Source organism: Chionomys nivalis, chromosome 16, assembly GCF_950005125.1.
Source record: "Chionomys nivalis chromosome 16, mChiNiv1.1, whole genome shotgun sequence".
NCBI classification, from domain to species: Eukaryota; Metazoa; Chordata; class Mammalia; order Rodentia; family Cricetidae; genus Chionomys; species Chionomys nivalis.
In genome coordinates, this window is record NC_080101.1 from 48729096 (window position 1) to 48743475 (window position 14380).

At 39.5% G+C, this 14380-nt stretch overlaps 1 protein-coding gene across 1 annotated transcript in view; it reads left to right on the plus strand.

Moving 5' to 3' along the window:
* Positions 1–14380, plus strand: part of Prex2 (phosphatidylinositol-3,4,5-trisphosphate dependent Rac exchange factor 2) — a 283473-nt gene that overhangs the window by 160268 nt on the left and 108825 nt on the right. Inside the window, exons 26-30 of the mRNA XM_057790240.1 lie at positions 8609–8788; positions 10912–11006; positions 11606–11688; positions 12406–12496; positions 13055–13183. Coding sequence (XP_057646223.1) covers positions 8609–8788; positions 10912–11006; positions 11606–11688; positions 12406–12496; positions 13055–13183 — 578 coding nt within the window. The remainder of the gene's footprint in view (positions 1–8608; positions 8789–10911; positions 11007–11605; positions 11689–12405; positions 12497–13054; positions 13184–14380) is intronic.

Here is a 14380-nt window from a genome sequence, read left to right on the forward strand (position 1 = left end):
TTAAAGTTCTATTACAAGTAATGCTATTATGAACATAGCTCAACAAGTATCCTTGTGGTGTGATTGAACATCCTTTGGGTGGGTATATGCCCAGAACTGGTATAGCTGGGTCTTGTGGTAGATTGATTCCTAGTTTTCTAAGAAACTGCCATGCTGACAGACATTTGTGTTTTTGATCTTAACCATTGTGACAGGTGTAAGATAGAATCTCAGAGTCATTTTGATTTGCATTTCCCTGATGGCTCAGGATGTTGAACATCTGCAGTATTTCTCAACCATTTGAGATTCTTTGCTGAGAATTCTTTGTTTAGATTTGTACTCCATTTTTTAATTAGATTATTTGGTTTGGTGATATCTAGTTTCTTCAGTTCTTTATAAATTGTGGAAATCAGCCCTCTTTCGGATGTGGGGTTGGTGAAGATCTTTTTTCAATCAGTAGTCTGCCATTTTGTCCTATTGATGGTATCCTTTGTCTTACAGAAACTTTTCACTTTAATGAGGTTCCATTTATTAATTGTTGATCTGAGTGGCTATGCTTTTGGTGTTCTGTTTTTAAGAAGTTGTCTCCTGTGCCAGTGCATTTGAGATTATTTCTCTTCTATCTGGTTCAGTATATCTGGGTTTATGCTTAGGTCTTTGATTCACTTGGACTTTAGTTTTGTGCATGGTGATAGGTATAGATCTATTTGCATTCTTCTACTTGCCGGCATCCAGTTCTGGCAGCATCATTTTTTGAAGGTGCTTTCTTTTTCCATTGATTGATTTTGGCTTCTTTGTCAAAAAACAGGTGTTCATAGGTCCATTTGGGTCTTTGGTTTAATTCCTTTACTCCATCTCTTTGTTTTTATGCCAATATCATGCGGTTTTTATTACTATAGCTCTGAAAAAAAGGTCTGTTAAGAATTGTTTTGGGATTTTAATGGGGATTGCATTGAATATGTAAGTTGTTTTTGGTAAGATGGTCATTTGTAATATGTTAATCCTACTAAATTGTGAACATGGGAGATCTTTCCATCTTCTGATACCCTTTTGAATTTGTTTCTTCCAAGACTTCAAGTTCTTGTCATAGAGGTCTTTCTCTTGCTTGGTTAGAGTTACCACAAGATATTTTATGTTATTTGAGAATATTATAAATGGTATTGATTTTTTGATTTCTTTCTCAGCCCTTTTATCATTTGTATATAGGGGAGTTACTGACTTTTTTTTTTTTTTTTTTTTTTTGGTTTTTTCGAGACAGAGTTTCTCTGTGGCTTTGGAGCCTGTCCTGGAACTAGCTCTGCAGACCAGGCTGGTCTCGAACTCACAGAGATCCGCCTGCCTCTGCCTCCCGAGTGCTGGGATTAAAGGCGTGCGCCACCATCGCCCGGCTCCTGACTTTTTTTTTTTTTAGCTAATTTTGTATCCAGCCACTTGACTAAATGTGTGTATCATCTATAGGAGTTCCCTGGGTAGAGATTTTGGGATCATTTATATATACTATCATATCATCTGAAATAATGATACTTTGACTTCTTCCTTTCTTATATGTATCCTCTTGATTTCCTTCAATTGTCTTATTGCTTTAGCTAGAACTTCAAATACTATATTCAATAGGTATGAAGAGTGTGGACAAACTTGCCCCACAAAACTACAGGTAACAGATAATCTCACATTAGCAAAACATGAAGGGAAACACAGAAACACACAGAGATGTCATTTTTTAAACAGCTGAGTTAAATTATACAAACATACAACATTTTCTTTATTTATTCTTCTATTGAGGTACATTTAGTTTGCTCTCTAGCTATTATGAATAGAACAGCAATGAACCTAGGTGCACCAATGTCTTTGTAGTAGGATAACATATCCTTTGAGTTTATGCCCAAGAGTGGTACAGCTGGATCATGAGGTAGACCCATTACCATCTTCTTGAGGTTATGTCGCACTGATTTCTGTAGTGGCTCTGCAAATTTGCACCTCGACCAGCAACGTATTTGTGTTCCTTTACTTTGCATTAAAAATTGTGTGTTCATATATGTGTGAATTTATGTCTAAGTCTTCAGTTCAATTCAATAGATCAACTCATCTATTTTTGTACCAATATCATGTTGTTTGTATTACAATAGCTTTGTAGTACAACTTGATATGGGGGATGGGCATACCTCTAGAAGTTCTTTTATTATGTAGGATTGTTTTGACTATCCTGGCTTTGTGTATGTGTGTTTCCATATGAAGCTGAAAATTGCCCTTTCAAGATATTTTAAAAATTACATTGGATATTTTTTTTTGATGGGGGTTGTATTGAACCTGTAGATTGCTTTTGTGAGGATGGTCATTTTAATATTAATCCTACCAATCCATGAGCATGGGAGTTGTTGCCTACCTGGGCATCTCCTTCATTAGGTCAGAAAAATTTTCTTCTATGAATTTATTTTAAAAATATTTTGTTTCTTTGACCTACATTTTGTCTTCTTCCTCTTTTCCTATTATTTTTCTATTTGGTTTTTTTTTTTTTTATGGTGTCTGAGATTTCCTGGATGTTTTGTGCCATGATTTTTTTTTTTAGATTTAATATTTTCTGTGACCAGTATATCTTTTTCTTTTATTGTTTTTAATGCCTCATATTCTTTCTTCAATCTCTTATATTCTGTTGTTGTGGCTTTTCCCTGTGGTTCTTATTTGAGTTCCTGAATTTTTTTATTTCTAGATTTACCCCAGCTGGGTTTTCTTTATTGGTTTTATTTCCAGTTGCCTGTCTTGAAAGGTTTTATTCACTTCCTTTTACTATTTGTGTACGTTTTTATAGATTTCTCTAAGGGATTCATTCATTTTTCTCTTTAGTGTACTCTATTATATTTATTAAGGCTTAGAACATTCAGAGCCTGCTGTGATAGTGTTTCTGAGCTCTAGTGGAGACAGATTGTCCTGGCCGTTACTGTGCTTTTAATCTGGTATCTAGGCTGGGAAGGGGAAGATTGTAATTCTAGGTACTAATATCTGGCGTTATCTTTGTTGAGTGAGTGCATAGTTCCTTGGTTTCTGTGGCCTATAAGACTTCTCTGATGGCCACAGATAAGGTACTGTAGTAATTAACAGCAACGACAATCTAACTCCTTATGGTTTAAGACATTAAGAGTATTCATAATAACTTGGGAAGTTCAAGGCAGGCCATCCCAAAGATATTTTGGAAACTAAAAGTGTCCCGTCCCCAAGAGCCATGGTCCATCTTGTGTTCTGCCATCTTTACTGTTCCAGCTCCCATTCTTACGTTTACTGCCTCGTAATCCCAAAAGGGTTGCCGTAGCTCTAACTGTCACATCTTTACAGAGCAATAGGCAGAAAACAAAAACAGGAAGGGAGCAACAGAAGCTTTCTTTTTCAGTATTTTTCTTTCAAAATAGAAGCACTTACCGGAAGTGTCTTGTAGGCACCCATTACACGTACTGGGCTAAGATGGCTGTACAACCTTGGATTAGTCATAGGATAAAGAGATTTAAGAGCGACGTGATTCACTTCAATCCATTAAGTCTCTGGTTCTTGGGTGAGTGTGGTGTCTGTATTGCCTGGTCGGAAATTCTTCTGGGATGCAGGTCGATGAGACTATTCTGGGGAGAGGTGCTCCAGGAAAAATTTGTTTGGGGTATGGGGGACTGACACTTAGATAAATGGGCTGGGCTGGGGAGGTGAGGGGTGTTTACTGCTTGGTTAGAACCCTGGGAATGTAGATGAACAGAGAGGGGCAATCATACCAAATCTGCTGCAGAGGTGGAGATGAGACTGGGGAATTGGATTTGGAAAAGCAGAGGGAGAGGTGAAGATCTGCAGTTAGCCTGCCTGCCTGCTTCCTAGGCCAGAGTGCAAGTAGATGTATTTCCAAGAAAAAAAATATAAATTACCACATTGCTTCACTTGGTTTTTGATCCTTATATTTAAAGGGCTAGTTTTAGAAATGGCTAGGTTTCAATAAACTGAAACTAATTAACACGACACATTTTTAGTTGCGATTTCCCCATTCTGCTATTGTGAAAGGCTTTGCCAGTTCTGTGTGCTTATTCGAAAAGCAACAAGACATGAACAATGGCTGGAGAAGTGAATTTGGTCTTCCTCATGAACAGCCTGTAATTTAATTCTAAATATAAACATCTTCCACATGATTTGATTTGCAGCATAATCTCTTTAAAACAATACAGTTGTCCAAATGCCTGCGTTCCCCATTGCTCTTAGAATTTAGAGATGCTGCCGTGCAATTCGAGCTTAACAAGTTATTTAAAAGACTTGTTAGCGGATCATCTTCTCACCACGTGATAATTATCCTTGGTCAGGGTGAAGAAGCAGATGCTGTGATGACAATAGTGAAATTGCCTCATAAGATCCCATAGCCAGTCTTCCTAGAAGCCATTCATTCCTACACGACCTGCTAATGTGCTTGTCTTACTTTGATGTCTGTGTACCCTATCATCCAATCACCTCTAGAAATCATTTTTTTCTATAACGTAGACATTTTACTTAATCCTTCTACTTAGTTTCAGATCTGTAGATAGAAACGAGATGAATTTTCTTTGCTGTAACATGACAGAAGGGCCGATTTGATGAGAGCTTCTTGGTTTCTGTTGCACGCTGGGAAGCTGAATGATTTTTGCCTTTAGCTGAGTTGTTAAAACAATTCACAAGTGGTTCTAAATTCTTGATGGGAGCTTAAAATAGAGACTCTCTGCATAGCACAGAGCAAATGGGGAGAGCGTGGGCATTGCATGGTATGGGGACCTTGAGAACAACCTTGTTCTGCAAGTGTCAGATATCCCAAGATTGAGTGATGAGTTACTATATAGCAGTTGTTCCCTGGGGTTGCAGTGTTGTTGTTGGAATTATGTTTGAACCATTTCATTTGTAAATTTACAATCAGATGCATACTGTCTCAAAAATCTTTCCAAGTGCTCCTGGAAAGGATACATTGCGCTTTTATACTCACTAGCATACTTCATTATCGTAATTATTTGTGATTGTTGGGTGGAAAGGCATTTCCAAATTACTTATAATTAAACACTTCTAAGACTGTATTATAGTTTTCTTATACCTAACCCTTTTCACCCCTTTACCTATCAAGGCTTCTCCCGACAATAAAGTGTTTTCCAACTTTTCAATTCATCAAGTCAGATTCAAATACTACCTTTGTCTTTGTCCGTCTTTTTTTTCTCCACTTATAGTACCTCATTAGGCATGTTAGTTATACCTTTGAATATGTCCCTGAATGTCGCTCTAGACTGAGTCACCTTCATCCCTCTCTGGTGTCGCTGGAGAGTTGCCCAGCTGAGCCTCTTTCTACATTCACAGATGCTGGAGAGATCCAGTGTGATGAATCGATCTGGTCCCCTCCTAAAACCATAAGCAGCATTACATTGTAGTTTAAATTACATTTATCACTTGATACCCAATAGAAATGACACCCAAAGCTCCCAACAGATACCAAAATCTCAATACGTTCTCATTTCTTACGTAAAATGGAAAGTACTTGTGTATAACACACTTATTCTTTTGTATATTAAATTACTTCTAATTCCTTATGATATTTATTACAATACAAATTCTAAGTAAATAGTTATGATACTGTACTGTTCAGGGAATAACGTCAGGAAAATGTTGCACATATGCAATGCAGGAAGAATGCTTTTTAGGCATATTTTTAATCTATGGTTGTTGATAGAGTCCATGAACACACAGACCCAGATAGCCAACTATAGGATCAAATCCATTTTTTCTATCCTGTAAATTTCTGCCTCATCTGTCCCACCCGTGTCTCACTGACCTCCAGCTTCTCTACTCCGTTTCTATCCTTGGAAAATGACCACTGTAGTCCTATATGAAGGTGCTCTGCCTGGTGGGCCCTGCTTCTGAGAAGGTCTGCATGGCCAGACAACCACTTGGACTTTCAAGAGTCAGGCTAAGAGAGATCCACGGAAAGAAAGTAGAAGCTCCTCTCTCTAGACTCTCCAGCCTTTCTCTGACATCGGGTTTCCACACACCACCTTTGTGTTGTATGCCCCCTTATAGTTCAAAGGAACATTGAAGTTCTCACAGATTTCAAGAACCAAGGCTTTCTTTACTCATTCTTCATATCTACCTTGGGCCATTGTCCTCACTCGGAGGAGTGGGCAGGTGTGCATTTTACTAGAATGCCACGGGTTGTTATGCAAGAGAAAGGAATAGGGTGTTTTTACACAAGTATATAGGATTCTGCTGTCAGTAACACACACCACACCCAGTCATCTGACATTAGCTAAAGCAATTCAGATAGATTTGCCCATCCTCGGAGGACTAGGACGGTGTCTCCCACTTGGATATGTGCCTTAGTGACTGTTCACCCTCTCCAGCTTGTAAGACATATGCAGAGACAGTAAATTCTGTTCAATTTGCATTGTGTATGTTTTTGACAGTGTATGTCTCTGACCCCCTGCTCCAGTTAAAATAGAGTTAATGCCTACTTTATAAGGTAGACTTTAGATTTAAATTTTTTGATATTTATCATATTTACCATATTTACCATGTCTACTATAAGAACCAAAAAACGCTATGATGCTGGTATTTTGGAACACAGGTAGGTGAGTTATAGTGTGCACAGAGGTTGTTATCAATCAGTGTTTAATTCAAAGAAAACTATTCTGGAGTACGATTCTGCTCAAGATTTAATTAATATGACCTTTGGTAGCTAGATGCATGTTCTCAATGAGCAAAAGCAAAGGAAAGCATTTTTTTTTGCCTACACACAAAAATTATATGCTTTATTGGTGCTTCTCAGAATCTGGAAATGTTATGCATGTGATTTTCCCCCCATCATTTGTTTTGTTTGTAAACCTAAGCACTCATTCCCAGAGGGCCAGTACAAGGACATTGCAACCGCTTAAAATGTGAATACAATTCTTATTACTGTGAGAAAACTGTTTATGTGCAGCCCCGTGACTTCTAATTTAAAATACCCACAAGCATGGAGGGCTCCCTGCGAGATGGGAACTCCTGTGTGTCCTTGGTGTGTGGGGCTCATCTGTCTCTACTTGGGTAATTGGGGTTAGTCTAACGTTTTCATCTTTTGGGGGAAAGGAGTGAATAAATGTGCAATCTGTCTTACAAGACCTAGAAATATCTTTCCAAACAGAGAAACTGTCTTTAAGAGAATCCATCACTTTGGGTTACTGAAAATGTTCAGAGTGTTGAGCAATGGAACTCTCAGGTTTTCTCTGGTGTCTAAAAGCTCTACAATGACACACATTATTCAAGTTTCACCTCACAGTGAGAGCTTCCCCGACCAAACTGTTCTATTGTAGCTCTAAGCATAATCTAGTGGGTCATGAACCCGCCACATGAGCAGGAGCTCTACTGTTAAGCCACGCCCATGCCCAGCACCTGCCTTTCTTCTGTTTATTAGCTAAAAAAATCATCTATAGGCCATTAGTTCAAGTATAGTTTGAATTTATCTTGCAAGTTTGTAGCATACTATTTGATAATAAAATTCAGGTTTACGTTTGTGTAATTTTAAGTTAGATGGTTCTATCAGAAGAAATCACATACTCAACCTTCCATCCATAGAATTGTAATTACTCAGTCTTCACCAGGTTTACACCAACTCAGAATATTATACCCTTGAGCTCAGTTGAAGAAAACTCTTTGGGCAGTCTTGAGCATTTCATCCTGACTGACTTGCCAGTGCAAGTGGCCCCTGCCTCCTTTTAGCCTTATGTTGATGGTCACCCTGCTCAGTATCTTTAAGTTAATCCATGCAGGGCTTCTGCCTGTTAGAACAGACAGTAGAGATTAATGATGTGGGTTACCTCTATCAAACAGATAATGCTAGAGGCAGAAGTCAGAGTGGCAGCCCGGTCTTCAGGGTAGGAGGATGAGCTAGGGAGGATGTTAAAGGTTGGTTAATGCTTGTGGTTGCTAGTTCCTTGTATGACTTTTCCTGGTGAGGCAGGAACCAGCATTAGAACTCCCGATATGGCACTAATGCCATACCAAAGAGCCGATTCCTCTCAAGTATAGCTTGATTAAAGAATGAATTTGGCGGGGGGGGAGACTTAAGGGGGTGTATGCATGAAAGTAGTGTATAGGAGCATGGATAATTCAAGCTACATCACTGAAAGGCCCATCCTGGCATGGGGTGATGACTCACAAAAGCTGCATCCTTGAACTTCCCTTCATTGAAGAGTATCCTCTCTCCAACTCTGCTTTGATGATTTTATAGCCTTCACAAAGACCCTGTGAAATATTAGCTTGGGAAACCTTCCTGAACCACTCAGTTTCCTTAACTGAGACTTAGGAGTCTCAGGATTGGACAGCCTTTATGTTTGATTGGTGCTGATGCAGGATTGAATACAGTCTTTGTGTTTGATTGGTGCTGATGCAGGATTGAATACAGCCTTTTGTGTTTGATTGGTGCTGCTCTCTCTGTTCCTTCTCAGCAATAAAGCCAGACTTTCTATGACACACACTTTACACAGATACTATTTATTTGGCAAGAAACACAGAAGCGTTCTGGAAATATTTGTAAGCCTATCACATTTAGCAAATGAAAGAGTTATCTGTTTGAGCTAGTTTCAAAACACGCACTTATGTTCTTTAAACATGTCACATTGCGCAGCCTTCTGTCTTCAATAACATATTCCCCTAAGTTGGAGCGTAAGACAACAGAGGGTGTGCTACCACCCGACAGCGACAATGACAAGGGAGAGAGAAACAGCAAACGCGTCTGCTTCAACATAACAGGGGATGAACAAGAGGACTCAGGCCACGACACCGTCAGCAACAGAGACTCTTACAGGTGAGCCATTCCTTGAAATGAAATTCCTCTCATTTCCTCAGCAAACTCAAGTGAGATTTTATGTCCTCTTCAAACGTCTTGAAAATAAATGTTGATGGTTGATTTTGTTTACTGCTGTTTCAAAATAACCACCAGTTCAAGCAAGACAGCATCGTCTTTAAAGATGTTCTCCTTGGTGATCTGGATTATTTCTTCCCTCCCGCAGTGTGGCCCTGTTGGCCAAGAGTTGTTCTTACAGGCTGATTGTGTAACCGTGTAATAGCAATTGTCCAAACTGTCCTTCTGATTGTTGATTCTTAGCTAGCAAAGAGCAGTCCTTTTCGCCCTGTTTCCCTTGTCTTTGTCATATGTTGCACTTCCATGTCCAGCTTTGTTTTTGTTTCCTCTAGGGGCTGTTTCTGTAGTAGTTAGCCATGACTGATAGCATAAAGTGCCCCGACTGGCTGACGTGGACGACAGAATTGTACCGTAGCTCTGGCACCCGGAAGCCTGACCAGGATGTTGGCTGTGTTGGTTCCTTCTGAGGACTGTGAAGGAGCCGACTCCAGGCCTTCACTTGTCATTGTCCCACGGCTGTCTCCTCATGTGAACTCCAGAGATCCCCTTCTTATAGAGCAGCAGTCATATCGGATTAAGAACCCTTCAAAATGACCTTTCGAAGACTATCTCCTTCAATTGGTCACATTTTTGGGGTACTGAGGTGTTAGGTTGCAACTTCAGAATTTGGGGCAAACAGTTCGTCCAGCACTCCTTCCTGCTCAAAGGTTCATCGGAGGAGTTCCGTCACTGGACCCTGGCTCCAGGATTCTCACCTGAGCACTTTCACAACCCGCCCCATACACTGTGTGTGCAGCTTCAGCGTCTCTGGTTTGACTTACATTAGTTGAAGGAAAAGTTCACTCTTGTCCATAGTATTTCCAATGAAAAACATTGTGTTAGTATTAATTGTATCAAAATTATTCTCGTCAGGTAGGGTTATCCTAAACTAGTAATTAACAGTTGCATAGTTTTAGCAGAAGAATTTAAAATAATCCCCTACAGTCACCTGGAGTGGTAGATTCTGATAGTAGCTCCATTTAATACATGAAAATGCCGAGGTTCATGGAGTTAGGAAAGATATTCACCTTGGCAACCAGGGGTCTCGCTTCATGGCTTCTTGCTTAAATAGTCTGCCATCCTAATTTTTATTTTCTAAAGAGGATTTTAACAACTACATCAAAGTTAATTATTCCTGAAGATTTAATAATGAATCGAATACCTTTACTATGTCTTCTAGCATCTGAACGTATCAGCGTGCTCCATCCTAGCATCCTGAAGTTTCTCTCCTGGGGAAACCACATTTCCAGAAATACCTCTGCCTCACAATCTAGTCATCAGAGAGTTAAAATCACCCCCACATTCTCCCTCTGGACTACCATAGAAATTTTAAATGTAGATTAAAATCAAGTCCTTATCCTTACTCTAAGAGGTTAAAAAAAAAATCTCTGGCACTGTTTCTAAAATCTGAATTATTCTCATAATCACACAGCATCTACAACATTTTTTTCTACAGATATTCTTCATTTTTAGCAGTTTCCAGTGCTGTGTTGTCCGTCCATGGAGACAGATGAGGTCGCTGCTGTGGGGACTTCGAGGTGTCCCCAGTAACCTGTAACACAAACGACCAGAAAGGAAAAAGAGAAATAATAAACTAGAGTTTGTCAGAAACTTCTCTGAGCACTGTTATTAAACAGATAATGAAGGCTTTACAATCAGACAGTTTCAAAAAATTCACTTAGAAATCAATGATCTGACAAGAAGATTTGAAATGTTTGAATATCAAAGCGTGCCTTTAGAAACTGAGAAAAACTGAGTTGAACGGGTTTCTTTTTCTCTTAACGTTATATACAACACACTGATAAAGGTAACTGTGGCATAAATTTATGTGATAAGAAGGCGGTTGCAAGCATTCTTTTCACTGTAGTTTTAATTATCACACAAAGCAACGACTGTCATCCTGACGTTCCCTCCTGTCGCCCTGTGATAGCTCTGCTCATAGTTGGTCCCCGCTCCTCTCTCTTGCCATCGCACTGGAGTACAACCCACATATTCTTAAAGCAACATATGGCTTTTTTTTTTTGAAGTGACTGCAATAGCAACAGGAATTCGATTGCCTCCTTCACGAGTATCTGCAGCAGCCAGTGCAGCTCCTACTTCCACAGTGATGAGATGGACTCAGGTGGGTGTGGTAGACAGCTTGTGCTCATTGATGCTAGTAACATCACAGATGCCTATACAGGGAGTATTAATGTCTTTGATCCACATGCATCTTCGATTTCATTAGTCATTCTCAGTGGCCACCATATTGCATTGTGACTGTGAAGCTACTTTCCAAATGCCAGTTATAAGAAGGACACATTTAAAAGTCATATTTAACGTATGGCTTCTGACCTTACCCTTCATAGTGAAGGATTATAGGCACAATGGAAATAAGTTTTTACCAAAAGCACTAGGCATGGATGCTTGGGTGGAGGCGTGGGAAGTCATTTCAGTCTGAGGGTGTTCTTAGAAGGCATGCACATCCAAGGGAACCTTACATTTAGTCAACTGGGAGAGAGAAAAATACATGTTGATGCTTTATGCTTCCCATGAGGGGCATTGCTTTGGACTGTTTCAGCAGCTTGATCCAACTGACTTTTCTGCTGTGTGAAACCTGATCCAATTCCTTTTCTGATATGGGCTAAGATCTCATTTTAAATAGCTCATATTTTATCAAATATGATAATATTTCAACTTGTTAAAATAAGATGAAGGTTTTTGGCTTATTTTTTCATATAGGTGATGAACTTCCTATCAGCATCCGGATATCTCATGATAAACAGGACAAGATCCACACTTGCCTGGAGCAGCTTTTCAGCCAGGTGTGGTGGGGCAGTTGTGGGTCTTTTGTCTAGGTTAAAGGTCAGAAATCCTTGAGATGTAATGCAAAGAGCGAGGAAGCGGAATGCAGTCTGTCTCTTGGCCTCCTTGGCTTTAAAAGAGGCGTTCCTCCAGCAACCAAGCTAAAGGGTACTTGTGCCTACCAAGTGTTTTATAGAAAACTATATGGCAAATTTCAGAGAATAACACACACAGGAGAAACCCTCTTGACTATTGTCGGGTTGGCTGAATGCTTCCTGGCGCCTCGCTTAGTGTTATTTCTAGTTTCAAAAACTTCACAATTTGCTGACCTTTCTTGTTAAGACTTCACTTTTGTGAAATGTTTTATGATCATAATAATAACTTCTAGTATTGGAGGTTTTAGCACTTTGAAAATATTTCTGTGCTTTTGAATATTTCTGAGGTTTCACTTCTGTGAAGTAGATTTTTTTATTTTGTACATTTTTTATCAATTTATTGTAAATTATGAGGAAGAACTGGAAGCATTTAAGTGAAAACATGAGATGATTATAATATTTTGCTTAAAGATAGGTTTCACCAGGTTGGTGGGCTCTCAAAAACATTTATTTAAGAAAAGTATTTTATAAGATATATTCATGCACATGTTTTATGTGTGTGTGTGTGTGTCAGTGTGTGTGTGTGTAGTATACGGTATGTATTCTGGATGTCTGTAACACTCAGAAATCTACCCTTGATAGATGGATTCCATAACCAACCTCTTGAAAGGGCAAGCTGTTGTGAGGGCCTTTGAGCAAACCAAGCATCTCACACCAGGTCGAGGATTACAAGGTATGTTTGAAATAAATATCAAAGCAAAAATATTGCAGCAGAAGACAAAATTTTGAGCTTTTGTTCCATAATTATCCAACTCTACTTCTATTTGGATCATCCATGAAAATATAAACTTTTATAAACTTTTTATGTTTCTTTGAAAATTTCAAACATTTGATACCTCTAGAGGCAAAACCAAAAATACACAAATTAAAGACACAAAAGACTTAAGTTTCTTTTGCAGTAATGTCTACCTGGTCCTATCCCATGGAGGGAGTGTGGGATTGGCAGGCAGGCCCCTGACCACAGAGCACAGCACTGTCCCCTTCTCCTGTCTCTCTTTCTGTATTACAATAGCATTTCTGCCTATATTCGCTTCCTGGGTAGAATCCCTATAAGAAAATAACACTGGGCTCTGGATTTTAGATTTAATACACTTTCTGTTGTAATTTCACTAAGGAAATTTATTAACAATATTCTAGAATAGTAAAATGGACCAAAGCAGCAAGTTCTGAATCCAGTGGGCTTAACTGAGAATTGATTGAGTCTTATGAGGGGATTTTCCTATTTATTTAGAATTCCAGCAGGAAATGGAGGCAAAGCTGAGTTGCCCGAAAAGACTAAGACTTCACCTCAAACAGGACCCCTGGAATCTGCCCAACAGTGTCCGGGTGCTTGCACAGAACATCAGGAAGTTTGTTGAAGGTCGGTATGAAAAGCAAAGTCTGCTAATGCCCATCCTTTCTGCAGTGATTCCCATACAGAATAGAATAAAAGGAAGGAAATGGACAAGGAATGGAGGCGATAGAGAAGGAACAAGCCTGCAGGCACTGCAGAGTGTATTGTGAAGAGCACTCTGAATGAATGAAATAGGGTGTGTGTGTAGACAATTGAAACCATGTGAGCTTAAGACTTTGGAGTTTGAAATAATATGAGAAAATTATAAGGTATTAACAAAAAGTACATGGAGCTTAATTTTTTTAAGATTTATTTATTTATTTATTTATTTGTTTATTTATTTATTTATTATATATACAGTATTCTGTCTGCATGTATCCCTGTGGGCCAGAAGAGGGCACCAGATCTCATTACAGATGGTTGCTGGGAATTGAACTCAGGACCTCTGGAAGAGCAGCCAATGTGCTCTTATCTGCTGAGCCGTCTCGCCAGCGCCAGGAGCTGGCTTTTCTTGCTGCCATCCCCACATCCCTCAGCCCCAAAGGTTTCTAGGTGAGGTGGTGGCCATGAGTACACTGCCAAGGTTTCAGTGCATGGCTGAGTGGGGATAGGAGTATGGGGGATGCACAGAGGCCACTGAGCAAACGTGCCCCCACCTCCCAAAGACAGTAGCTGCAGGTTCCCATGGAGCTTAATTTTTATAGGAAGCCTAAAAAGTTTGTTGTGCATTTCTATGGGAATATAATTAACTTCATACCTTGAATCACCAGTTTTTAGAGTTCTGGCCTTGACTGATGGTCACTGGCTGCCATGACATTATTCACATGTCATCTTAAAATTGTCACAACCTCTAATTTAGAGACTAGGGTCATGGCCAAATGTCTTGAGATGTTCTTGATTGTCCCAGCTGCAAGTGTATGACTGGCACCCTGTGAGAAGAGGTCAGGAATGCTGCTGAGCCTACTCCATATGCAGGACAGTCTGTTCAGCAAAGGATTTTCCTCCCCCACCCAGATATTGACAGCGCTAAATTTGAGAAATGTGTACAACAGACCTTCCCATGCTTGTAGCTTTATTTCATGGCCATTTGTCACTGAGCTATAATAAATAATATTCAGCAAGATTCTAGCATACTTCTAGTGACTCCAATTTTAGGGTATATTGGAAATAAGCTCAAATACAGCAGCTTTGAACACCGAGTTGAGTTGAGAGGACATTTGGATA